The 26627-nt window shown below is 37.1% G+C and overlaps 1 protein-coding gene across 2 annotated transcripts in view; it reads right to left on the bottom strand.

Annotated features, from left to right (window-relative positions):
- The window catches only part of DCN (decorin), a 42037-nt gene extending 28492 nt beyond the window's left edge, over window positions 1-13545 (bottom strand). The window contains exons 1-2 of one of the 2 annotated variants that reach the window (XM_082741014.1): window positions 13074-13545; window positions 8819-9065 (exon numbers count right to left, since the gene is read on the bottom strand). In XM_082741014.1, the coding sequence (XP_082597140.1) occupies window positions 8819-9032 (214 nt within the window). In that variant the 5' untranslated portion in view covers window positions 9033-9065; window positions 13074-13545. Of the gene's footprint in view, window positions 1-8818; window positions 9066-9891; window positions 10159-13073 lie in introns of those variants that run through there. The other variant, XM_082741015.1, reaches the window with a different exon arrangement.
- Between the last annotated feature and the right edge of the window lie 13082 nt (window positions 13546-26627).

The following is a 26627-nucleotide window of genomic DNA, read 5'->3' as shown; positions in this document are numbered from 1 at the left end:
GACTCCCCACCGAGAGGGAGCCCCACATGGGACTCCATCCAGAGATTCCGGGATCATGACCAGAGCCGAAGGCAGAAGTTCAAACCACTGAGCCACCCAGGCACCCCTCGTTTTGCAGGTTTTGTATATTTTTAAATGTTTCTACAATTCTTTAATAAGATTGGTATTTGAATTTTCATCCTGGTTCCTCTTCTTGCTCCTTAACATCCCCAAACAAGTTTCTTCCACTGTCTAGGCCTCCTCGGTTTTGTTGCATCTTTCACAGAATTTTCATGAGAATTCAGTAAGTTGTTCTATTGTTCTACAAAATAATCTCCTACCAGAATGCAGAGCAGGCCCTCCATTACCTCCCTGGAAGTATCATCAGTACAGAGATGAAAGGGTGCAGCTCCGATTATCTTGCTGATTATTTAGTCTATAAATCTGTGACAAAGTGGTTGTTATTTTCCTGGATAACATAATTGTAATGCATATTATCCCAAAAGCTGAAATCTGCTCTGCCCACAGATCACATACAGACTTTTCATTTAAAGCTCTTATTCCTGGGTTGGCTCTTCCTGCTAGACCCTTGGTGGTCTTGTTGACTCCGTCATTGTTCCCACGAAGTTCAGGGTCTCTAAAGAGCTTGTCTACCAAGCTCAGCCTTTGGCTGGTCACCCCTCGTTTAGCAAGCATATATTCCCTGACAAATTGTTAAGCTTCCCTAAAGCTGTTCTGGTTCATTTAACTCTAGTTTAATAGTGGCAAATGGTATGCTCTTTTGGCGACTTTGTAAACTATCAGTCTTTGTTTATGCTGGGTTTTTTTGTTGTTTTTTTTTTGGGGGGGGGGGGGGTCAGCATTATCATCTTTAGAATCAGAGGGGCTTTGAGTTCAGATCAACTCAGACACTAACCAGAGATAACTAAGAACATTTACCTTAGCATTCCCTTGCTGCCATCTCTTCATGTGAAAATGCTGAGCATGAAGTAGACCAGGGTAGAAATACTAGAGCTAAAGGTGCTTTCAAGGTGATTAAAAACTTTATTTCAGTTGAAAATTGTTCATTGGAACTGAAACAAGTCCTCAAAGAGTATAAAACCATTAGTAACCATTAATACTCAAACTTAAGTATATTTTTACCTTTAGCTTTTAAATAAAAAAACCTTAAATTCTGTCTGTGTATATGATCTTCTTAACTATATATGATTTTCACTAAGTCACTGTTATTGAAACTAATGAATTTTATAGTCATTCCCAAATTATATGGGAAGTAAGATAAGCATTTTAAGTGAAATATTGATTGGCCAGGTAGAAGTCGCTTCAAAAAAAGATATTCTACAACAGAAAGAAAGCCATCGAGATATGATTCAATGCCTTTCTTACAATCTTTAAGTACAAAGTACAAAGTTTAAGTAACTATGAAATAAAGTTGTAAATTAATGTGCATATAATTGATTTGACCTCTTAAGTAGTTTGCAACTGTTAAATAATGACCTTCACAGGGATGTGTAATATCTGTGGACCTTCTATATATTATACAATTTATGCCTGTGTTTCTCATTATAAATGTATATGTATCCATTTTATATACATATGGAGATAATTGCATTTTCCAAAGATGGTATTAATTGTATCTCCCATCCTGGTCCCAATATTCAATACAAACTAGTCCCAACCCCACCAAAAGATGAGGTCAAATTCTCCTCTTGTGGAATTTGGGATATAATGTCTCTATGACCTAATGGAATGGGCCAGAAGAGACACACAGCATGACTTCGGAGTCTAGGTCAGAAAAGGCTGTACAGCTGCTACCCAGTTCTTCTGGGACACTTGCTCTGGGGGGCAGCCAGGGGCTAAGGGCTATGTAAAAAAGCCTGTGTAAGTTGAGACCACCCTGCTGCAGAGGCCACGTGAAACACTCCAGCTGACAGAACAGCTGAGCTCACAGGGAACAGCAGCACCAACTCCAGCTACAAGAGTGAGCTGTCTTGGGTGGGGAGCCTAGGCTAGACTCCCCATGGCCATGGCCCCAGCCAACACTTGACTGCGATGCCTGAGAGACCCCAAGTGAGAACAGCCTTTCTGAGATCTGCTCAAATTTCTTGTACTTAAATAATGAGCAAAATAAAATTATCTTTTTTTTAGTCGCCAAGTTTTGAGATAAAATGAATTCAGCAATTGTAACAGGAGCAGAGTGGTTTTCTAAATGTAATTATTTTTCAGTGAGTATCCTTTAATATAATTCTATATTTTCCATTTAAATGCATTATTTCCAAGACTAGTCTGAATTATTTATTTGTCCCCCCAAAATCTGTAAATGGAAATTTATCTTTTTAAAAATAGGATTATTTATTGAAGTAAATAAAATTTTACTCAAGATGTTACCAGAAAATCATTTCTAAAATAAAGTCTTTGAGAATTATACTTTTTTTTTTCAAGTTGTCCCAGTGATGAATAGCATGGTTCTGCTAGCAAATGTCAACAATCTGGTAAACATCATGTTGGACAAAGGCCAGGTTGTCCTAAGACATGATGCTTTCTTTTCCCCTCTGTTCGGTGGCAGGGGTCCAAACTCCAAGATTTATTCTTGTTGGTTTCCAATAATATTTTTTATAATGCTGTCTTCAATTTAATAATTAGGACAGTGGTGATACACTTCAGTATTTGGCACGTGACATGACATGTTGGGAGCCCCGGCTCCATCAAAACCCTTTCCTCTGCTCAAGGCAGGCATGTTCCCTTATTTCCCTCTTAAAAATGGCAATTTGATTGTGGTGGCAGTTGGATCAGCTTTCAGAAATAGGAGTTTTCCCCCCTTCAGTTCAGTTCTTTTTTCAAATAAGCCCAAGGAAGGTTGAACCTTTCTGGTTCTACGTATGGTCACCCTCAAAACAAAACAAATGAATAAACAAAGAAAAGCAAAAATACTGTGTACCACAGCTCCATGACTCTTAATTCCCACTTAGCCATGTTCCCTCTTTTTCCCAGCTTGACAGCACTAGGTCCTGGATATGTTCACTTACTCATCAGACATTTCTTGATGTTGGACTATCCACCAAGTAGAAGGCATTTTATTAAGTAGAGGATATACAAGAATAAGTTCTCACTATACTTCCCTTCTGGTAGAGAAAGTAAATATATAAATAGATAAATAAAACAGACTGAATCATGATTATATACTATATATTTGAGTAACACAGAATAATCAAGGCAAATATCGATTACAGCGAACCCACAGACGTAGACAAGCTGCAGAGATCACCTCAAAGCAATCTGCAGACTAAGTCAAGGGTTTATTGAATCCTGAGTGTCGTCGTGTAGTTGCTAGAGAGCTCTAGAGGGCTGTCTCCTTTTACTAAGACTGGATTGAAAACCGGATTAGTTCTTCTTTATCCTTATTTTTAAGGGAATTATATAATCTTTTTGCTACTCTTGGAAGGAGAAAACTTCAGATTAGAAGGTCTCCTGCATTTCTTTTACCCAGGGAATTGATATTCTCACAACCTGTCCCCATCCTGTCTCCTGGAGCCAGGAGGATCATCCAGAAGAGAATGCCTCACAGCTGCAGTCTGATCAAATGCCCTGATCCCACACAGCTGCTGTTCTCTCCCTCCTGGGACTGAGAAGGAAACCAGGGATATGTCAGCTCTCAGTCAGGTCAAGAAGACAGATGCTTCCTTTGGCTTTCTCTGACTCCTCTCTTCCTCCTCCCCATCTTTAACCCCTGGTGTCAGGAACGTTGGCCATCTGGGTCACATGAGAATTCTTCCTGCTGTGTCTAATGATCTGCCACGCTCCACACTACCCAATATGCATTTAGGCAACCCACTGGGCATGCTCTGCACACAGCTCCTTCCCTCGCCACGTCTTAGGCACACCCTTTTGATGCATCTGAGACTCCTAATGAGGGTCACCCTACGTCCCTGCTGCGGCAGAGCCAGATACAAACTATAAAAGCAACTGAGCTTCCGGCATTCTCTCTGCCCCTCTACAAAATAGCCCTAATTTATTCTTCGGAGTTGATTTCACAGAGGAAGTCTAATAGTTCACATATAAAATTTGCTTCTGGAAAACCAGTTTCCCCAGATAAGAAATCTGTCCGTCCCAAGGGGTAGCTACTGAACAAAATTTTCACCAGTTGAAGCAAAATGATTAAAAAGAAGAATACAAACTCTATGCAGTGTAAAGGGTGGTGGGTTTTTCTTTTTCTTTTTTTTTTTTGTTAAGGTATTTTTAAATCAAAAATATCCTTTGCCATATGAAGTACATTTTAGGAACCAGTAGTGATTTGCACTGCTTTTACATGGCAAAATAAAATGTTACATCTTCCAACATCATCTCTGGAGAGCCAAATATGTGGGTTGTGAATCATTTATGATTATAAAATATACAAATGTTTCACTGTTGTCTATTTCACCTAACCCATTTTGTTCAAAGGAATGGTGTTTGGAGAAGGCTGAATTGCTTGATAATTGTACAATTTTCTAATACATGTCTATTTATAGTTGGAGAGGGTGTGGTCCTATTCAAGACAGAGGGGAGAGAAGGTGCTACTTTGTATTCAACTCTATAGGCCATCCACTTCTCAGAGATTCTCAGTGTCAAAGAAAAATAAAAGAACATTATGAGGAATAACCTCATGTCACTAGCCAACTTTGTCTGAAACGGTAAACTAAATAGAACAGTATGGTAGACACTCTTATCAATATTTTCTATTCTTACCTAATGAAATGTTATATTCCTATTTATCCAGTGGAAGTTTCAATGTAAAGCAGGACTTGAGTTCAGAGATGTTGAACTGCAAAACCCAAGTTCTTGCAACTATTAAATCATTTTAAAAGCTATTTAAATTCTTTTGAAATTCATCAAGGGTTTCCTGGGTGGCTCAGCAGGTTAAGCATCTGAGTCTTGATTTTGGCTCAGGTCACTATCTCAAGGGTCTTGAGAATGAGCTTTGCACTGGGTTCCAAGTTTCGCATAGAGTCTACTTGAGGATTCTTGCTCTCCCTCTGCCTCTGTCTTTCCCCCTACTCTCCGTCTCCCTCAAATAAATCTTTAAAAAAAATTTTTTTTAAGATTTTATTTATTTATTTGACAGAGAGAGATCACAAGTAGGCGGAGAGACAGGCAGAGAGAGAGAGAGAGAGAGAGAGAGGGAAGCAGGCTCCCTGCTGAGCAAGGAGCCTGATGCAGGGCTCTATCCCAGGACCTGGAACTGAAGGCAGAGGCTTAACCCACTGAGCCATCCAGGCACCACTTTAAAAAAAATTTTTTTTTAAAGAAATGTATTAGTAACTATTACTTTAATTTGGAAGAACAGTCAAAAAACAATGCTTGGGCTTATTTCACCTACCAGGGTTGATCTGCCTTTTAGCAACAAGATGGAAGTCAGTACAAAATAATGCTACCTGGTAACACTTGAGCCAAAGATGAATGGTTACCTAGTAACACTTGAGCCAAAGAGTACACATCAAACTAAGGGAACTGTTTTCCTTCAAAACAGTACACAAAACATCATTCACTCACAAGATCAATATTAAGACACTTCAAAAATATTTGGCAAGAATGACTTACATTGTAGGCTTATTATTTTAAGGTAACCCATAGATTGTTGAATTTCTTAATCTTACATTTATTTGTTTTATAATTTCTACATTTAAGAGGAAATTGCTTTATGTCTCAAGAGGATAGATTAAAAAAGAGAGAGAGAGAGAAAGAGAAAACAGGGATCTCATTTAGTTATGGCTCAAACGGCAACCTAAATTACAACAAATTTAGCCAAACAACTTGGCCAGTATCTATGCAGTATTTATTACTTTCTTTGACAGGTGAAAATATGTTTATTTTCTCAATCCCCCATGCTAGAGAAAAACATACATAATGCTACTCTGATAAATTGGAATGAGGAGAACTAAAACAGTCCATGTATCTTCTTGAACACCTCAAATTTTCCTATGGGTTAATTATTCAATTCCAATTACACAGTTTTTACTTCTTAGCTTTGATGTAGAACTGCTTAAAAAATTGATGTTGTTTAACTTTGCCAAAAATATTTCCTAGCAGCAAAAATAGTCAAACATTTTAGTAAGAATTGTTTGCTTTTATTAAATATTGTTTAGTTATAAGATGGCAATGGACTACTGTCCTTCAACTCTGTAGCTCCCCTCTGCTCATTAAAAGCTCTGGCAAGGATGATCCTTAATAAAACATTAGCCCTTGATAAGGTTAAGCATTCACTTTTCTCATCCCAAAGTGCATAACATTTTCTTTTCTATTAAAATAACTCAAGTTTCATGTTCAGATCACTAAATAACTAAAAACAAAAACAAAAAAATAAACTACATGTCTTTACGATGAATAAGATTGGCTATTTCTCCTTCCTTGTTATTTTCTACATATCTTCCACCTTTTACTCCATACAGTCACCACATATAAAATATATGTTGAGAGTCCACTGTGAGCCAGGCACCAGACACAAATAATAGAATATCTAAGGTTGGCTGTGATCTTTCTTCAGATGAAGATGTCAAGGCTCCAAAGAATGCCAAGAAGATAAACTGAGAAGTTTGATGGTAGTGGAGAGTGTCAATAGAGTGTTTTCTTCAAAGACAAACAGATTATTCTTCCTTTTCAAGATGTATTTTCTGTTTTAGAAATATCTGATCAAAACCTTCCATAATATATTTAAATACAAATTTAATAAAAACTACAAGTAACTTAGATGAGACTACTACTCATGGAAACTTAGTTCCCTTCATGCGGTAGGATTTCCCAAAAGAAATCATTAGTATAATATTTGCTATGTCCTTGGTATATAGGGTCAGTCAGCCTTTTCAAGGAATGCTATGCACTCTGGGCTCTTAGATAAAAGGTAACATGTAGAAAACGTCCTCATCCAAAAACAAACACATAAATGAAATAAAATAATAACAAGGACATCAAGGAAACCAAGTCATGAGACACCCAAGTCAATGAACTTGACATTTCTGGAGACTGGATTTTTCTGTTTAGTTTTGAGCAATAGGCTTAGGCCTTTTTTTATGAGAGTCAACTGGAAAACTATCTCATAAGCTTTTATCAGACTCAAGTTTTATAATTTATTATATGAGTAAACTATATTTATGGAAAATAAAACCAATGAAGTGACTGGACAACTCTTTCCTCCTTAAAAATATCAGCTGGTCATTGTTGGCAATATATGTGGTGGAAATAATCATGGATCCCTTTAACCTTGTTTCCAGAGGCAAAATGAGATTTCATTGGATTCACATTTTCTTAGGAACTTGGCCATTTCAATAATTTTTTTTTAAGTTTACCCCCAGTCTATCCATCATATGGTGATTCCAATGTGCAGATATTTTCAACTGCATGATTCTCCTGCCTATGCTAGAAATGCAGGTAATATCCAGATGCTTACAACAGTTTCTGTAGAACTTGAGAGTGATCTAATCCCCCTTGTAGCAAATATACAATTCAAAAGAGAAATAATCACCACCAATATATCAGACTGACAAGGACCATATTTGTCTTCCTCACTCCTTCCTTGCCAGGGCCTACAAGAGATCTGACCCATTGTGGGATCTCAATATATTTGTTGAATGAATTAATGAATCTTGTGAAATTATCCTGTAGCCTTTTCAAAGCCTTTCTACACACTTTCCCCCACCCGGTGTTAAATGGCTTTATAATATGTCTGCATTTAAAAAGCTGTCCTGAATGTTTGATTTTGAGTTGTTACTATCTAACATGATTTATGTTTTCCTGGGTTTTAGCATGTAGTTTATTCCAACTGTAGAGGTTAGTGGCAAATTTTCCTGTAAAATACTGCTAGAGAGACCATGTTCTGAATAGATACAGGGTTCCCAAAAGAAGTACCCTACTAAAAAAAAAAAAAAAAAAGAAGAAGAAGAAGAAGAAGAAGTACCCGACTACACTATGGAGTTTCTTCTATTAGGAATTACACCATGACAGAGTCATTCTGTGAGGATTTTTGGTTCTTTTGTTTTTCCCTTATAAGAAAATGAACTAAAATGAGAGAGATGCAAATCAACTGTCACATCAACTATATTCATTCCCTTTGGCCCATCTGCTGGGGCCTCAAACTTTCTGGAGATTTATCTTTTGAGTGTATTGCTCTTGGAATTCCCAGACCAGATTTTTCTTCAAACGTGATAAATCAAGCTGTATACTGTGTTAGACTAAAGATAAATGTCCTGTGATTATATTGAATATTTACACCATATCTTAGTTGTAAAGATTGCTTTGAAACTTTCTAAAGAATATAAACAGCGAGATTACAAAATGCCAAAGGCAAAGGCAAAACCAAGACCCAGAGATTAGGGGAGTATTTTGGTACTTGAAAGATAATGTTTTGTTCTAAAACTTTACTTGTTTTGCTTCTGATAACTCTGCATACTTTACAATTTAGTAATGTTCGAACTCTGTTATCTGGGCTAAGCCAAGAGTAGAGACATCACCCAGGTTTTAACATCTAACATTTCTTGAAAGCAAATCACGGAATTAAAATAAACCATCCCTTTTGAATCGTGGAACAGGAGACATTATTTGGCTCAAAATTTCATTTTACATAAATGGGACTAAGAAGTTCAGAAAGATTTTTTTTTTTAAGTGATTTGCAAAGGTGATGGAGTCCCAATTTAAAAAAGAAAGAAAAAGCTCCTTCTTTCTATGCTAGCCAGCTTCCTGCACTTCTCCATAGGTGGCGCTGTCTTTCACATTTGGAACTGCAGAGATGAAAAGGGAAAATGCTAACCTCACCAGGAAGCCATTCCTGTGAGTGAAGCAAGACAGGTAGAGAGAGCCCGCACCTACTCACCCAGATCAGAACACTGGACAACTCGCAGGTGACACTGACAGCGGAAGGGACACATAGGTCCTAGAGGCTCTAGGGCAGACTCCACACCGGGGTGCTCTTCTGGGCCTATCCCAGAAGCCTCATCTTCTAGCATAAAGTCAAACAAGCCTCTCTGTTGGAACGGCCCAGCCCAGGAAACTTGTGCAAGCAGGAGGAAGATGATGGTGGCCTTCATGATTTATCTCATGTATTTTCACAGCCAAGGAACCTAGGAAACAAACGAAAGGTTTAGAAGAGTTGCAAAACCTGGGTACTGCGTTATCTTCTGAAATGCCCCACAGTAGAGTGAGTGTAAATTATATATATATACTTTGTTGTGTATATATATATATATATATATATATAACAAAAACAACAACAAAAAAAACTTTCATTTCTTGTTAGGAAGCAGAACACTGAAATGTCTTTGAAAGGTACATAACGGATTACGTACAGCTCTTTACTTAGGAAAAGAAATTTGAATGTAATTTGAATCTGCCTGCTTGAATTTGGGGTCTGGATTGAGACAGTATATTATATATTCACATCATTTGCAAACTTGTTAGGATGATAAGCCCTATTGGAATTCTCAGGGCTCACTCAACACAAGTCAGGCCACAGTCAAATAAAATCTGGTCTATAAACATGAAAGATCTTCAATTCCTGTGTCAGAAATCTCTCTGGAAACCAATCTCATCTCCCCATCCCACTGTATTTATCTTGGTCCAGAACTTTCTCATCACTCCCCAAACTATCACAAGAGCTTCCAAATGGTCTCAGCCTGAATATTTGTTCTACTCCAGGTCTTCCTCCACTCTGCTGCTCAAATCATGTTCTGAGAATTAGATTTCATTGCCTTCATCTTCTACGGAAAACTCCTTGTTGACTTCTCAAGACTTGCCAATAAGGTCCACATCCCCTCTGTGGCCTGTGAGACCATTCGTTATTTGGTACCAACCAATGTTTCGAGCCCAGTTTCTCTGCATCTCCTCTCTCTCCTCCAGTCCCCACCTCAACCCTGCCACTCAAAGCTAAGTGCCATTTAAAATACCTACCTTGCAAGATGGCTGTAAAGACTGAAAATGATAATGGACTTCCCTTGTGGATACCCTGGCTCATCCAGGCAGGACACGGCTTCTTCCCTCTTCTGTGCCCCAAAGCACGTTGCTCTTACCTCTTTTAAAGAACTTATCACATTATACTGTAATTTGTTTTGCATGCTCGGTCTGTCCCCCCAACTAGAAGATGTACTCCTTCAGGGCGTGTCTTATTATTCTTTGTTCTGTACCCAGGCCTTGCACAACATTTTGCCCATAAATGACTCAATTGACCATCAATTTATTAACAATACAAGTTATTCAGTTTGTTCCAGGCAACCAGTGGGTCTGATTTCTTAAAACACAAACTTATCTTTTTTCAATATCAAGTCTATAGCCTGAGAAAGGTAACAAATGGAAAACCTTAATTTGGTGGAAGCACAATTCATTTTTTAAAATAAATCTATGGGCCAGTTTCTCAAACTGATTATTTTTTATTAAAGCAGCAAACATATATGGGAAATCCTGATTTTTATAGGACTTACATGTTATCTGGTTTTACCTAGAGGGCAATTTTGTAAACAAACATAAGTACAGTTTTGACAAGTCCATATCGTATTCATTCGATAAGCATTTACATACGTACATCTGTCTTTGAGTTGGTGTTCAGAGGGCTGAAGGGAACTACATAGATCTGAATAACAAAGAGTAGTTGATCATGTAGAGAACACGCAGTTTATTTCTTACTTTATATGTTTTAAAACTCTATGGAAACTGTTCTAAGGATTCCCAAAACACACAACAGATGTTACCTTTAGTTCTCCCACATCTACTTTGAAGTGTACACTTATAAGCATCATATTAAAGCTGCCCATCATAACCAGACTTAAAAAAATGATTTTTAGTCATCAGCCAACTGTAACACATGCAACAAAACCAACAAAACCAAAAAACAAAGACAAAAAACACACCACTTTGGATGCCCTGACCTCAATGTATCTATCTACGTAACTTCTGGAAATTCCTAGCTAGATGCACTAGAGAAGGAAAAAAAAATGTTTTTGAATTTCTTGCGCTTTTGTTCTTCAGCTTATATTTATTAGTGAGATATGTGTAAGGCAGTAAATACGCAGTACAGGCATGTGGCTTCTCATTTTAAAAATACCACAAAGATTATTATTCACACTGCCCCTTTAAATTCAGTATCAGGTTTTCTCTGGGAGCATGTTCCCACCCAGTTACTGCACAGCCTTTTAACGGAGACCCTATTGTTTTGGCAGTGTTCCCTTGGACTCGATCTAAGGGAGTGGTTTCTGTCTGTTTCACATTAAAATGTAATGTTTACCGTTTACCATGGTTTGCTAGGCTTGCATACTTAATATAATTTTAGAAGGAAAATGAAGCAAAGTAATTGCAGATTTAATAAATTGCAATGAGAATTAATGCAGATGTCGTTTTTTGATCTTTTCTCCAGAACAGAAAATGCCTGGTTGTTTCATCAACCCCAAAAAGGAAATCTTGAATGCTAGCTCAGAGGAATATTATCATTTATATGTGTTTACTCTTCTTAAAGTTGTGCAAATTCTCTGCACAATATTTTTCTTGATTTAAAGCTGAACACAAGCAGGGAGTTTATGGCTTCCATTACTTATTTTATATCACTCGGATGCATGTGTGTGTGTGTATGTGTGCGTGCGTGTGTGTGTGTGTGTGTGCGTGCATTTTAACCCTGAATGTCCTGGAGAAGAATAATACGTCCAGAAACTTTATACAGATTCCCCCAAGAGATGATTTTTTAAATTAGTGTCATCATACTTGAAGACCGAACATGTTAAAACAATTAATGGGGACTGTTGATATTAATAATTTCTTAATCACTTCCTTCCTTCCTTAGTATATAAGAAAAATAAACAAAAAAGTGCTGATGCCCTTGCAGAAACCAAGGAGATTATGAGACAATATACTGTCCAAATTTCACTGAGACTGTTTTAAGCATTCTCAAAAAATAGGACTCCTTCCTAGATGCTAATTGCTAACTAAGTATAATGTCACTAGTCCACTAAAGCTAGTCCCCACAGTTTAGAAGTGTTTCAACAAAAATAATAATTTCTGGCTCCTTAAACTGCTTCAGCTCATTAAATTAACTATATCATTCAGTTCAGCATTTGTAGGGTATCATTGATGTCTTTGGTATGACTTTCAAAATCAAATTTAACCCTTAAGAGATAAATAAAACTATAACTACAGAGCAAAAAAATTCCCCAGCACTAGGTGCATGAAAAACCTCAATAATAATGGAAAAAAATTAAAAACAGACAATAAAAATGGCATTTATCTATAAGGACTGCTATAGGAAGCATTTGGTTCTTTTTCTGGTCAAAATAGCAATAGGAAAAGAAAAAGCCACAGGAATTTATGTCACTGGGACCCCACTTAGCCAGTGGTCATTGTGTTACCCTGTTTGGAAATTAGCAAGAAAAATAACCTACACCCTCCTTTTCAAGTGATGTACCTTACAATAAATTTCATTTGCATTGAAAATACTAGCTGGGTTTTTTTCTTTCTCTGTAAGGAATTATGTAGCTAACTCTGAGATTATCTTCAAAAAGCAGCGTAAGTATTTTCAATGTTTCTTTTCACCTCTCTGGTGATAATTTCTATTCTTTTCTAGGTTGTAGAAATATACATTTATTTGACTTCTGCAGCTAAGCACCAGAGTTCACATCTCTTGAGTTTTTAAAAGTTCTGAAAATATCAAGAATTCAGGAGGGAACTAAATCCCTTAAAAAAAAAAAAAAAATATATATATATATATATATATATATATATATATATATATTACAAATAGTATGCTGATCTAAAATATTAATACTTTCTAAAGAGGTAAAACATTTCATTAGTACAAATACAAAATATATCAATATAGACAGTCATGGTGTTAGGTTATATATATATTTTTTAATAAATATCCTTGCAAGAACAGAAAGAACTAAAACAATGCATTCAACCATTTTACCAAATATTCCACTTTTGTCTTCAAGTAATACTTGTTTAAAACACTGCATAAAGATTATCAAAAGTTTAGCATGATTTTTTTTGCTTCCTTTTCTTTCTCTCCCCAAATAATTCCTTCTGCTCTCAACTTGATCAAAGTTTTATTAGTCTGCAGCAGAGTTCAGGACAATTATTGAAAACCATACCTTTTAATCCGGGGATTTGCCACAGGAGCCCTCAAAGCTGAGATGTAATTACACTAAATATTCAGCCCAAGCAAAAGAGTTTGCAGGTGTGGAAAGGAGGAGGGGGTAGGTGCTGCTCTGTGACTGTCACTAGGTTGCAAACCTCCTGCTTCTACTCCATAGCACAGTTAAAAAATAAGGTTTCCCTCAATGAACACAATCCGGCTGACACCCACATTAGATCATATGGTAATGATATGTGTCTTGTATGGCTGCCAGAAAGTTTATCGGCCTTTTTTCTCCCCGTTTGCTTTATTCCTTTGGCATCTGCTTAAGATTCTAAACTGCTTATGTGGTATAGAGGGGCAACTTGATTTGAAATTTGTTTTATTGTGTCGATTCATTTCCTGAAAACGTTCTAACTAAAGGGTTTGCTTCCCCACCCCCAGTCTTACTCCACTATCCACCCTTTCTAGTCTTGTTTATAAGTAACATTTAGACTTCCGAAATGACAGTTTTTCTGGCCTTCGTGATGTGTAAATCTGGCAAATGGAACGAAATTAATCTTGTGGTTATTTTGAATGTGGTCTGCAGAAATACATGAGTACTTTTATATGAAAATACTCTTTCAGATTCTTACTTGCCCTGGGCTGTTTGTGCAAATTCAAGTACTCTGCGGTGGAGTTTTTCTACGTATTTCGAACGTATTTCTAAAGCGTCCTGGAAGAAAGTCATGGTTTTATATGAGAAGAATGTCACTTTTGCTGCTATTATTATTAATTATTATTATTATTTCATTACTCATAGTTTACAATCTTTCTTGTCATTTACTAACCGTTGGGTTTCTTCTTATTTTTCTAAATAAAACACATAGATACTAGAAATTGGTAATTTTTAAATTTAGCCTGCATATGAAAATTTTGATTTTCATGGACTCTGCTTTTATATAATCCAGAACTTTGAAAAGGCAACAGAGTCTATGGCTCTTTTCAAATTTCAGTAAACAGAAAAAAGAAAGTGTAAACACAAGGAATGCTATTTATTTAGCCACTGCAAAGCTTTTTTGAGTTTTTGTAATTCCCTGGCGGGATGCTGTTTAATTCTCCCCCTGTGTGTCTCTGTGTTTTGACTTGTATCTTTATGCCCTGGCCCTTAGGCTGTTGTTACCAGGTGGAGACTTGAAATCGACATCTGTGAAACAGGAGAGGATAGCCCTCCCATCATCCACCTCCCCTTTCCCTCCTCTCGCCATCCACATACCCAATTCTACAGAGAATACTTTTGCCTTGGTGAAACTTGAAGGAATTAAATTCTTGAGTGGGTATCTGCAGGAGGGGAGGGGGTGATATTTTACGTTATTTTCCAAGACCCGCCTCCCTCATTTTGCAATGTCTTACCCCACATCTCCTCTTTGACATTGGAATAACCACATGCCCAGTTATTCAGATCTTTTAGAAAAAAAAACCAAGTATTATTTTCCCTGGACTTCGGTGCAAAATCCATGACCCCCTTATGCGGACTTAATTATGTTTTCCTCCTGAATTCCTCTTGCATCCATTTTTTTCATATGACATGCAATCCCTTCTTCTTCATGTAATAGCTGTTGACAGACATGTGTCACCCCAAGGAAGGAAGGGCACCATTTTCATTTGTAGAGTCCCTGCACCAGCACAGTTATGGTATATAGTAAATTCTTAAGAAACCCTTGGTGAATGACCACATAAAGACAGTCAGAACATTGGCTCTAGATCCCACCATAATTATTGTTTTGCCCAGTCCTCGGTTTGCTCCTTATCAAAACCCAACCCTACCGTAGTGTATATGTTGAGTAATGGCAATAATTGTCATCGAAGAGAGAGAAAGGGGTGGGGGGATAAGGGTATGAAGGAGAAAGTGGAAGAAGTAGGAAAGGAAGAGGAAAAGAAGACACGTTATCTTGATACGTAGATCATCTTACTTTCATAAAGCAGAGGCATTTTGGTTGCCATTTACATCTGGGTTTTCTTCCTCTGATAGTAAGACAACATACTAAATCTCTCTGAGTCTCAGTTCCAATATCTGGATAATGGGTAAAAATTATGACCTACCTTAAAATATTGGAGAGAAGATGAAATGAAGCAGTATATAAAGCACAGAATTCAGAGCATGGCCCAATAAATTAAGCTCTCCATAAATGTTAGCTTTTATTGTTTTCTGATGTATGTCACAGCAATCCTTTGAGAACAGCAAGGGAATTCATTTTTACTATTTCCATTTTACAGATGAGTAAATGCAAGTCCAATGATCTGCCCAAGTTCACGGAGCTGGTAAGAAGCATAACAGAAACTAACACCCAATCTTGCAACTATTCTAGTCTTCTGTTATTGTACTAGATTTTAAGAAAGACCAAGCTCTTAGTAAAGAAAATTAACTAGCAAAATTCTGGGATAACATGTCTTTGCAGACTAGTTTAAAAACTGTGACCAAGTTACAATTCTTTTTATATGTAACATTTGTGCATGAACATACATTTCCATTTTGTTCTAATTTAAGAAGAAGCTTGCTTCCAAAATCCCAAGGATTTTACCAAACCTCATCTTATTTAAAATCCCTTTAACCGGATGTTAAGTTGTATACATTGTCACACCCACTTTTTAGGTAGAAGACACTAAGACACAACCAAGTCTTATGCAGCTAAATCACAAAGATGCCATGGGGCTATCAACAGAACTCAGGTCTCTTGTAATTCTAGTGTGAAATGGAATACTTTTGAGGCTAGAAGCAGTGGTTGTGCAGAGGCTGCTGAAATTTATCCTGGCTTGGAATGTTTGGGGGTAAGGTTCACCCGAACCTTGGCTGCCTTATAGATATTTGAAATATTCAAATTCAGAGCACATACCACATCTTCTGTTAAAACCACTTAAACTATGATTTCTACTGACAACCCACTAGTTAGCAGGGTAACTATATTCTCCATGTTGTCAAAGTTCATTTCAAGGCTAGTCACTCTTTCTCCCCAACATCAAATACAAGTGATTTAAATTGTACCTGTATATTAAAGATGTGAAGAATGCCAAAGTTTAGAAAGGTCTCCTTCAGACACCCTTTTATTTTCTAAGAGGTCTGGAAGCAAGTGATTATCTTCACAAACCTGATGTGACTGGTTTATTCTTAGACGGACTCTTCAAAGTCAGGTCAGGGACTGGAATGGGTTGTCTGGCTCTTTATTTTGCTACCCTGGACAGATTTTCTCTTTTAGCTGAGAAAGAAGGTTCAGGTGCAATTCAAGGCAGCCTTGAACACAGGGTGGCTCGAAACACAATCTGGTAGTAGAAAACTATTCCGTTAGCATCTTTCTTTCCCACAAGCCTCCTCTTCCCTGACCCATCATCACTTTGTCCCATTTACATGCACTTGTATAAATAACTTAACCTCTCTGTCCCTCCAGTTTTAAATCTATAAAATGTGCGTAAGCATAGAATCACATACTTCATAGATTTGTGGAGAGGTTTCAAATAGGTTAAAACATACAGCGTTTGGAATCGTGACTGACACCTATCACGTAGCACGTGAGTGTTGCTTGTTGCTCCTGTTGCTGTCACACCTGGGGTGGTGGTGGTGCAGAACTTTCCTCAGAAACTCCAGTCTGGTGACCAGAGCGCACCCTTTCCCCAGCCCGAGATGCCAGAACTCAGCTAAGCCATGACAGAGTCGGAAAAGCAAGGACGTTGCAGTTAGGTAAGTTTGGGTTTAAACCTTCCCTTTGTCCTCGTTAAATTACTCTCTGCCTTTCCTTACGCATAACATTTCACTGGGTTCCAAGTCCTGCTCCAACGCATTTGTGGACTTCGAAAGGTGAAGACTCCAGGTGGAGGACCTCTACTCTGGGAATAGAGACGAGGACAGGCTAAGCTCTGAACTAAGGCAGGACGAAGGTGCCTCTCTTTCACCACTGGGAGGTACTCAGTTCCTTCATTCTCTGCCTCTCCTCTTGAATGCTCAGGAGTATCTCTTTTATCAGTGACACTTGAGAGATTTTTATTCTTTTCCTGAGTTATCAGTTTGTGCGGGGACAACAAGGCAACATTTATTGAATATCTAGTAGTGTGGGCAAAGAACATAACTATTAAATACAAGGAAATTTCCAGTAACTTGTCGATCAATCAGCAAATACTAACTGAGGAACCACTATGAGAGAAAATATTAATATTAGGCACAATGGAAGATATTAAGAAATAAAAAGTACAATGTGAAAGGCATGACCTTAAAGAATTCACACCAGTAAGGAGATAAGGCATAAACTATATACATATATATAGTAATAGGTTTAGTATATGTTTATTTATTTGTATTTATGTTATATATAATATGTTATATAATACAATAATGACATATATAATATATAATATGTTATATAACAAATATATGTGTTATATAATATATTTAATAGCATTTTAGAGTTTTCATCCCAGGAAATTCATAATGTTATATAATTATAATTCCTAGCCAAAGTAAAGCATGATATAATTAAAAATAATTGTCTTAGGGTGAGGAGGGATAGGGGAGAGATCATTTTACACAAGGATAGTTAGGTAAGTGTTTATGGAGAACAAGGTACAATTTGAGCTGCTGAATCCTGAGGGATAAAAAGAATGTGAAAGAAAAGAGACAGCTTTTTAGTCTGGCAGAACAGAGCTATCAAAATCTTGGCAATGAGAGGCAAAAGACAATAAATAAGTCAATGCGGCTTAAGTGGGGGTTTTCCTTCAAAGAAGCCATGAGCCCTTTTATTACCCTTGAATATTCAACAACTGCTGTGGTACCCAACATGTTGAAGTCACACAGTAAGTGAATGCTCCCTGTCTGTGGTAATCACCAGCAGGAGATAAGGTAAGAAAGGAGGGTAAGGTTTGTGAAAAGTTTCCCATAGGGCACTCGTGTGTTTTTTTGTTCACCAAATATATTTGCTGATTTACGTTTGCCAACTGATGTGCCAGAAGCTGGATATTATCAAAGGTATTTGAGTGAAGTAATAGCATGATAAAAGTTTTATTTTAGCAAATAAAATTTAGCAACTTCAGGCAAGGTGGTGGGAATAGAATCAAGGAAACCGGTAAGGGAGGTATTGCTTTGGTGCTGATGCATTAATATCTTAGTAACGGGAAGGTGGACACGGTGAAACAGGCCCACTGCCCAGGAAGGGGATGTGATATATTAAAGACAAAGGTTTGGAGCCCCCATCCTGTGCCAGGCACTGTGGTGTTCTTCAAAGCTATTATCCCAATTAAGACCATGATAACCCTATCATTTAGGTGCTATCATAATCAATTCTCATCATCAATGCTTTTTTAAAAGATTTTATTTTTAAGTGATCTCTTCACCCAGTGTGAGCCTGGAATGCACAACTGGGAGAGATTAAGAGTCACATGTTCTACCAACTGAGCCAGTATCCCCTTGTAACCGATTTTTAAAAGCACAGAGCTGAGGCTTCCAGAAGCCATGAACTCCACGCACTGTTGCCAGCCATCCTGACCACGGGCTTTGTCCTGGGAGCAAAGGCAGGGAGAGTAAACTTCTTTGCACCCTTCTTTATCTCTGGGAGAACATTCTATAAATGCAAAAGAGCATCAATCAAAAAGGATTAAGCTCACTAAAGCCCTTGATGGATGCCAAAATCCTAATAAATTAACCATTTTCTGTGAAGTCAGCTTTTAGGGCACTAACATGATATGAAGCCTTGATGGTGACTCTTGTGCAAGTAATGAGGTAGAAATCATACAATATGAATTATAGGATTAAAAAAAGAGAAAGGATTAATGTAGATCTTTCCCTCTGAATTCATACATGGGGAAAACTTTATGTGGAATTCAGGTTGCTCTCCCACTGAGTGATGGCAGACTTGTCATTTTACAGATGAGACCAGCTCAGGACATGCATATATTGGAAGTGAGGGGAAACTACAAAAGAGAGAGAGAAAAGACAGACATTTCCTGGAAGACCACCTGCGGGCCCAGCTCCTGCCTGTTGACTTACTAACTGACTAGTGCTGCTGAAAGCAAGACCTGCTACCATAAACCACTGAAGTAAACTCTGTTGGCAGCGCTGTCCTTGCTTTTCAAACAAAGGAAAACATCCTATGTGAAGATGAAAGTTGAGTTCAAGCACAAAATGGGATAGAATGGAATAATGCGCAATGCCTGAAGTGTAGAAAGCAAAAGAGACCCTGTCTTTGTAAAATTCCCTTAACAAAGCTCATTTCATGAGTTTTTCTAGGAGGTAGCCTCGTAGAATAGTTGAGCACACAGACCCTGGGGCCAGAAGGCTCAGGTTTGACCCTTGACTCTGTGGGGTATTTCTGTGTGACCTTGGGCAGTGTCCCCATGCATGATAAAATAGGATAAAAGGAGGAGGATACAATGAGTCTGTATTTGTAAAGGGTGTAGAATAGAACCATAGAGGATAGGCTATGTAAGTCTATGTCAAGGACTGAAAATGTCAGAATGGACTGAGGATTTTAAGAGATTGTTGTCTTCTCCGTGTTGTTTTTTTCTTCAGACTCTAGCCTGAAAGTTATGTCCTGTTTAGTTTGGAACCCTCAAATGCAGGTCATGTCTGTGCAATGTGTACTTACTGCATGGCACCTATTTGCTCTGTAAATATTCTCCCTTCAGTTTACCCTGTAGCCTAAGAAAAGTGAATGCTCCACCCCAGAATACAGCCGTCTAGGATTTAAGTAGGCAAACAAATGAAAGGTTCTGTTCTAATGTCTGTCCTGTAAAATAATGACTTCATTTAGGAACTTTTTCAGAAATCGTTATAGCCCCTTGAGAACTATTTGATTTGATTCAAGTTGTCCCTTTAATAGCAGTAATTCGTTCCTTGTAATTTGCCTTGTTGAGGTTAATTCTTTAATAATTCATGAGATGAATTTTTTGATGCAGACATATATTAACATGACAACAAAGTGAAACATGCTTTCCCATTTAAGTCACAAGAGAGTTTTGATATTTGGAAACAATCCCGTATTTTGAGTAAATCCACTTCAAATACTTGAGGAAATATTACTGTTCAGAAATAATTTATGTGCCTATTTTTTATAGAAGGATGTCTAAGCATATCATTTATAAAAGCATTAAATCACCAATATGCGAGCTTACTTTATAATTATGAGTCTATGGGGATAAAGAAGAAAATTGAGGCATGATCACATTTGGTGTTTCAGGTTTAAATCTCTTTGGAGCTTTCTTCATCAAAAGGTTGGCTTCTCATGAAACATCTTCATTCCTGGGGGCCAGTTTCAACAACTTCCCTAGCATTACTCATGGTCGGAAACAATACCCAATCCAACTAGAAAGAGTATTTAAGTCTTCCCATAGACCAAGAACCCAAGAAGCGTGTGCTATCAAAGCAGCTCTTTAAGCAGATGATTTGCTAACCTTCGAAATGATAAGAACACTGTGTGCCTGTCTGAGGAGGGGAAAACCACATAGTAAAAGTGGCTGAGAGATTCCAGGAAATAATTGAGATTTTTTTTTTTTTTTCTTTCATGGAGCTGCAAACCCTGATGTTTGCCAGCTGGCAATTAAAATATGGTGATACCAATGTCACATTAAGAACTATTTAATGATGCCATTGCAAAGCTGGTAGTTTCAAACTCCATGTTTTGTGTGTGTGTGTGTGTGTGTGTGTGTGGTAAAATTATACATAATGAAATTTTATCACTTTCTATTTTAAGTGTTCAATTTAAGGGCATTAAATACATTTATGGATTGCCTGTTGGCTCAGTTGTTAAGCATCTACCTTTAGCTCAAGTCATGATCCCAGGGTCCTGGGATCGAGCCCCACGTCGGGCTCTCTGCTCATGGGAAACCTGCTTCCCCGTCTCCCAGTCCCCCTGCTTCTGTTCCCTCTCTTGCTGTGTCTCTGTCAAATAGATAAATAAAATCTTGGGGGGAAAAAAAAAGTACATTTATAATCAACCATCACCATGTCCATTTCCAGAACATTTTAATCATCCCAAACTGACACTCTTTCCCATAAAATAATAACTCCCCATTTCTTTCTTCCCTTTGTCCTCAGTAAACCTTATTCTACATCTCCATAAATTTGCCTATTCTAGATACCTCATTTAAATAGAGTCATGTAACAAATTTCTGATTTAGAAAAAAATCTTTTTTTTTTTTTTACTAGTTTAAAAAATGTGTATTTAAATGGGAAGATAGTGAAATAACAGGAAATTACAACTGGCAGTGAAGAATCCAGAGCCATATTGCTTCAAGGGAAGTGTTTCTTCTTGGAGAACAACCCTAGTCTCAATCAATAAATCCTAGTCACTGGGTCCAGGAGTTTGCCAGGTTTGTGTCAAAGATGAAATTTAGACACCTAACATTTTAAATTCAAATCATTACCAAACAAAAACATAACAATGAAAACACAGATTTTTTTTGTAGGAAGTAATTCACCACGAAAGCTTTAATATCCCAAATGTTTGCTTACAAACATAGCGAATGTAATCTGAAGACAAGCTAATGCATTCGGAATGATGGCACTGGCTCCTTATCAGTAGGCATTTCTTTTCAGTTCTTTGCTCAGTACTGATAACCAAGCTTCAGTAAGGTATCTGTGTCTTGTCACAGTAGTCCTATGAAACAAGGAACATAAGGCTATGTTTTATCATTATAAAATACAATTAAACTAACTTGGCATGGTCAAAGATGTATCTCACTAGAAATATTTTCTACACTAAGTAGCTATTTTTATGAAAGTACTAAAAACAATATTTTCCTGAAAGAACAGCATGTATTTCTGTAAAGTGCTTTTAAATTTTCTTTAAAAATAGGGAGTATGTTGAAATGAAAAGCAAGCCACTTAAATGTTTAATTCCAAATAAGAGAAATAATATGAGCCTTGTATAGAGACTTTTAGGAAGGAAAAAATTCAGTTCTGGACAAAAGCTACCTTGGGAGAAGTGAAGTTTCTTTCTTTCATAATTTAAGAGTCATAATTCAGTTCACTGCAAACTGAATTTATGTTAAGGCATCCTGGATGTGGGTACCAGAATGAAATCTCCATCAGAGCAGGGATATGGGTCCCTTTTGTTCACTGCTCAGTCTCTTATGCTTAAAACAGGCAGGGCATGCGGTAGGGCCAGGTAGTTATTGAACATTAACCCTTAGGACCTAAGGTTCCACAACTCAAGGCACACACTCCTCCATGTTATCTGCCCTTAAACAGCTAGAACCTGTCTTCCCCCAACAAAGTCCTCTTAGATCGACTGAGGATCAAGTCTCTGTTCCACTTAAGCTGAGTATCATTTTAGAGTGGTAATTTGGAAGATCTCAGCCCTTCCAGCTTCCCTGCCATATTACAGAGTCCAGACATCACCAAACCTGTTTGTTCTCTAAAGCCCCGCAAATGACCCCCAGGTCCCTACACATAACATTGCAAAACTGCAGCTGTCTAAACTTCCTTAATGTGCCTCTGTACTTTCATTTCCATAGCCCAAGACTTTTCCACATTGCATCTGTCCAACACCACTGTCGTTTCCCCTATAAGTCAGTGACTTTCAAAATTCAGACAGATTACCAACATCATAAATTTTTGTCATCTCTGTTTTATTCGATGATTATGTATTTTACTTACTGATTATTCATTATTTACTTAATGGTTATTGTTATTGTTCTAAATAATAATAAAACCTGCAAAACCACATCATCATATGAGAAATTTTCTGTTACATGCTTAAATACATACATAATTATTCTAATAAAACTATTTATTGATGTATCATGTAAATTCACATTGCCTGTTATCAATGGCAGAAGCTTTACTTCTTGGAAAATATTTAATAATCCCTAACCCAATACTTTTAAACCAAATTCCAATATTTTGTATTTATTTTAATGTTAGTATGATTAATCCATAAGACGTCAGACATATACATATTTGGTGACTTCCTATCTAAGGCCACTTTAGTTTGGTGGGATCAGGTCAGAAGCATATCCCTAGTCCTTTACATTTGTGAGGTCATTCAAACCTCTTTCCGAAATGTCACGGAGACTCCCCATAACAGCAATGGGAGGGTTACACTAATCTTATTTCCTACGTGTTAAAACTACTCTATCTGGGCCACTCTGCTCTTACTGGGTGAAGTTACCTAAAGGGAGTGTCTAGTCCAAGTCTCATGGGTGCTCTAATGCCCTATAAATCCCACATTAGGTCTTCCCTAACAAACACCCTTTTTGAATGCCTTATCCTATTTCCAGTCCGTCCCCTCAGGATTTTCCTTGAGGACATGGGACTCTTATGGGTGCATATTGTCAGAGAGGTCTCAGGTCGGATTCACCAGAAAGCGGATCTTGAGACAAAGCTTACTTGGAGGAGGGTGATTGTTTCTGTTCACAGAAACAGTCCTTGTAAGGGTGTTAGGAAAGCAGGATGAGACAGGAGAAGCAGGGCTGTGTTGGCAGTCAAAACCACAGCCTCAGCCAGTCAAGTGGGAACTTCCGGAGCTCAGAGGACTTGATACTTAACTTGAGTTTGGCAGTTCTATACCCTCACATGAGCCAGATGCAGTGTATGAGTCGCCCTTATGCAAGGTGAAGCTCCCTTCCCCAAAGGGGCCATGTTGGGAACTGCCAGCTGTCAAAAATTCTGGCAGCTACAGGCGTGAGTGCCTCAGTGCTGAAGAGAACTGGGCAACGGTCCACAACAGCCTCCACGAGGGCCTCCAATCCTATCATGTCAGGGAAAACCAGCCATGTTTTCATATAAATAAAGTGCATGGTATTTTCCATTATTTTTAAAAAGTCTTTGTAATTGTTTATCTCACTGAACTATGGGTTGGTTGAATGTAGGGGCCATGTCTTTTCAACTTCATCATCCTGGACATCTGGCAGAAGGGGAATACAGTTGCTCAATAATTGCTTGTTAAATCATTGAAACTAAAACACTGGACATATGACAAAAGTCCATTAACAAATTACAATGGATTGATGGTATATAAAAGTCATGAAATTGGCTAACAGACTTATACACAACTGTGTATACATTGTTGAGGGGATAGAAATGCCAGGTGGAATGTATTACAGAATTTTGTCACAGAGTGGGATGGATTGCAGTCTAGGCAAGGGGTTTTCAAACATGCTAACACTTGAGGACTGAAGAAAGAGGTGGCTGATTCTTCCTAAATCTTCTCTGCAACCAAAACAACAATGACCTTTTCTGTTCACATGATCCCATCCCTAAGATAAAGGTCCATAAAAATCCAATGGTTTTCATGAGTCACTTAGGAGTACATCTATGAGGAAAATGCAGTGTCTTGGTCTGTTCAGGCTGCTACAGGAAAATATCACAGACTGAGTGGCTCATACATAACAGACATTTGTTTCTCACAGTTCTGGAGTCTAGGAAGCCCGGGATCAAGGCATTGGCAGATCCGGTGTTTGGTAAGAGCCCACTTCCTGGTTCAGAGACCATTGTCTTTTTGAGATTACCTCACATGGCAAACGGTATGAGTACCTCCTCTAGGGCCTCTTATGAGAGCGTGAATCCCACTCATGAGAGCTTGACCCTCATAACCAAACCACCTCTCAGAGTCCCTCAATCCATTGTAATTTGTTAATGGACTTTTGTCATATGTCCAGTGTTTTAGTTTCAATGATTTAACAATACATACATTTATTGAAGATTAGATTTCAATATATGAATTTGGGGGGAATACAAACATTAAATTTATTACACACTGTACTCCGATTTCTTATATTTACAATTTTATCTAAAGTAAGATAGACAAATATAAAAATTAAGTGCATTGTCTTTTTTAAAAAATTTGGCTGTTTATAAGGTAAATTTTTAAAAATTTTGTCTAGTTTTGTAAGATGAAGTTGGTTTTAGGTATTTCTTCTTTTGTGATATGTGCATTTACTGCTATAAATTCCTTCTTACCACCACTTTGTATGGTATTCCACAAATTTTGGTAACTTATTTTATCATTTCCATTTACTTTAAATGAAATTTTCTCTTCTTTGACCCAAACATTTGTTTTCTTTAACCCAAAAGTTATTTAAAAGTATGTTGTCTAATTTCAAATATTTGGGGATTTGCCAGCTATCTGTTTGATGGATATCTTAATTCTACTGAGTCTAAGAACATACTTTGTATATTTTCTTATCTATTAAATTTATTAGGGCATATTTTATGTCCCAGAATGTAATCAATCCTAGTGAATGCTCTGTGTAAGCTTGAGAAGGATGTGTCCTCTGCTGGTTGGAGTATTCCATAAATACCAGTTAGATCAAGTTGATTGATAGTGATATTCAGGTAAAATATATTCCAATTTTTTGCTTGATCTATTAGTTACTAAGAGGAGTGTTGAAGTCATCAACTATAGGAGTGAATTTGTTCTTATCTATCTTCCATTTTTAAGCTTTTGCCTAATGTTTTGACACACTGTTGTTAAGTACATATGCATTTAAAAGAAATTAAAATTGATTCATTTATCATTAAGTAATGCTTGTTTATCCATTATAATTTTCCTTGTTCTGAAGTATGCTTTGTTTGAAATTAGTACAACATCTTTAGTTTTATTTTGATTAGTGTTAGCATAATATATATTGCTCTATCTTTTTTAACCATTCTGAAATTTTATTTTTAAAGTTGATTTCTAAAGTGGGTTTTATGGGGCAATATGAAGTCAGGACTTGCTTTTTTATCTATTCTGACAGTCTCTGAATTTTAACTGGTGTTTGACCATTCACATTGAGAGCCATTCTTGATAGAGTTGGGATAATATCTTACATTTTTGCAACTTTATTCTATTTGTTGAACTTGTTCATTCCTTTTTCCCCTTTTCTGCTTTGTCTGGCTTATAAGTGAACATCTTATATGAATCCCTTTTATCTCCTGTCTTAGCATGTAAATTGGTTTTTTAGAAATTTAATGGTTGCTTTAGATTTTCCAATATACATTTTTAACTAATCTAATAAACATTCAAAAAACACTATAATGTTTCACTTGTAATGCAGGTATTTCATAACAGCATTCTCCGGTCCCTCCTTCCTCTCTTTATGATATTGCTGCCATTCATTTCACTCACCCATAGGCAGCAGGCACACAGAGGACTGGTTGGCTATTATAAGTTTATATAAAGTTATCTTTTATATCAAAAAAGAGTAAGAAAAAGAAAAATTTTTTATTTTATCTTTATTTTTTTTTTCTCCTAACACTCATCCTTTCTTTAAGTAGATCCAAGTTTGTGGCTTATATTACTTTCCTTCTGCTTAAAAAAAAGCCTTTTAACTTTGTTTTTTTATAGTTGTTATTGTTGTTGTTGTTTGCATATTTCTTCAGTTTTTGTTAAAGGAAGTTATTATTTCTTTTGCACTTTGAAGGATAATTTTTCTGGATATAGAATTCCTGGTTGGTATTTTTTTTTTTCTATCAAACCTTTAAATTCATCCTACCTTATTCTTCCTTACATGATTTCTTACAAAAAGAAGTCCACTTTATAGAATGGCCACTTTGTGCCTCTGTAAGTAGGATGCATTTGTTCCCCTCTGGATTTTTTAAGAGTTTGCATGTGTGTGTGTGTGTGCG

The sequence above is a fragment of the Mustela nivalis genome (assembly GCF_964662115.1).
Source record: "Mustela nivalis genome assembly, chromosome: 7".
Lineage (NCBI taxonomy): Eukaryota > Metazoa > Chordata > Mammalia > Carnivora > Mustelidae > Mustela > Mustela nivalis.
Note: the sequence above shows the minus strand (reverse complement) of the source record. Positions and strands in the feature narration are given on the sequence as shown.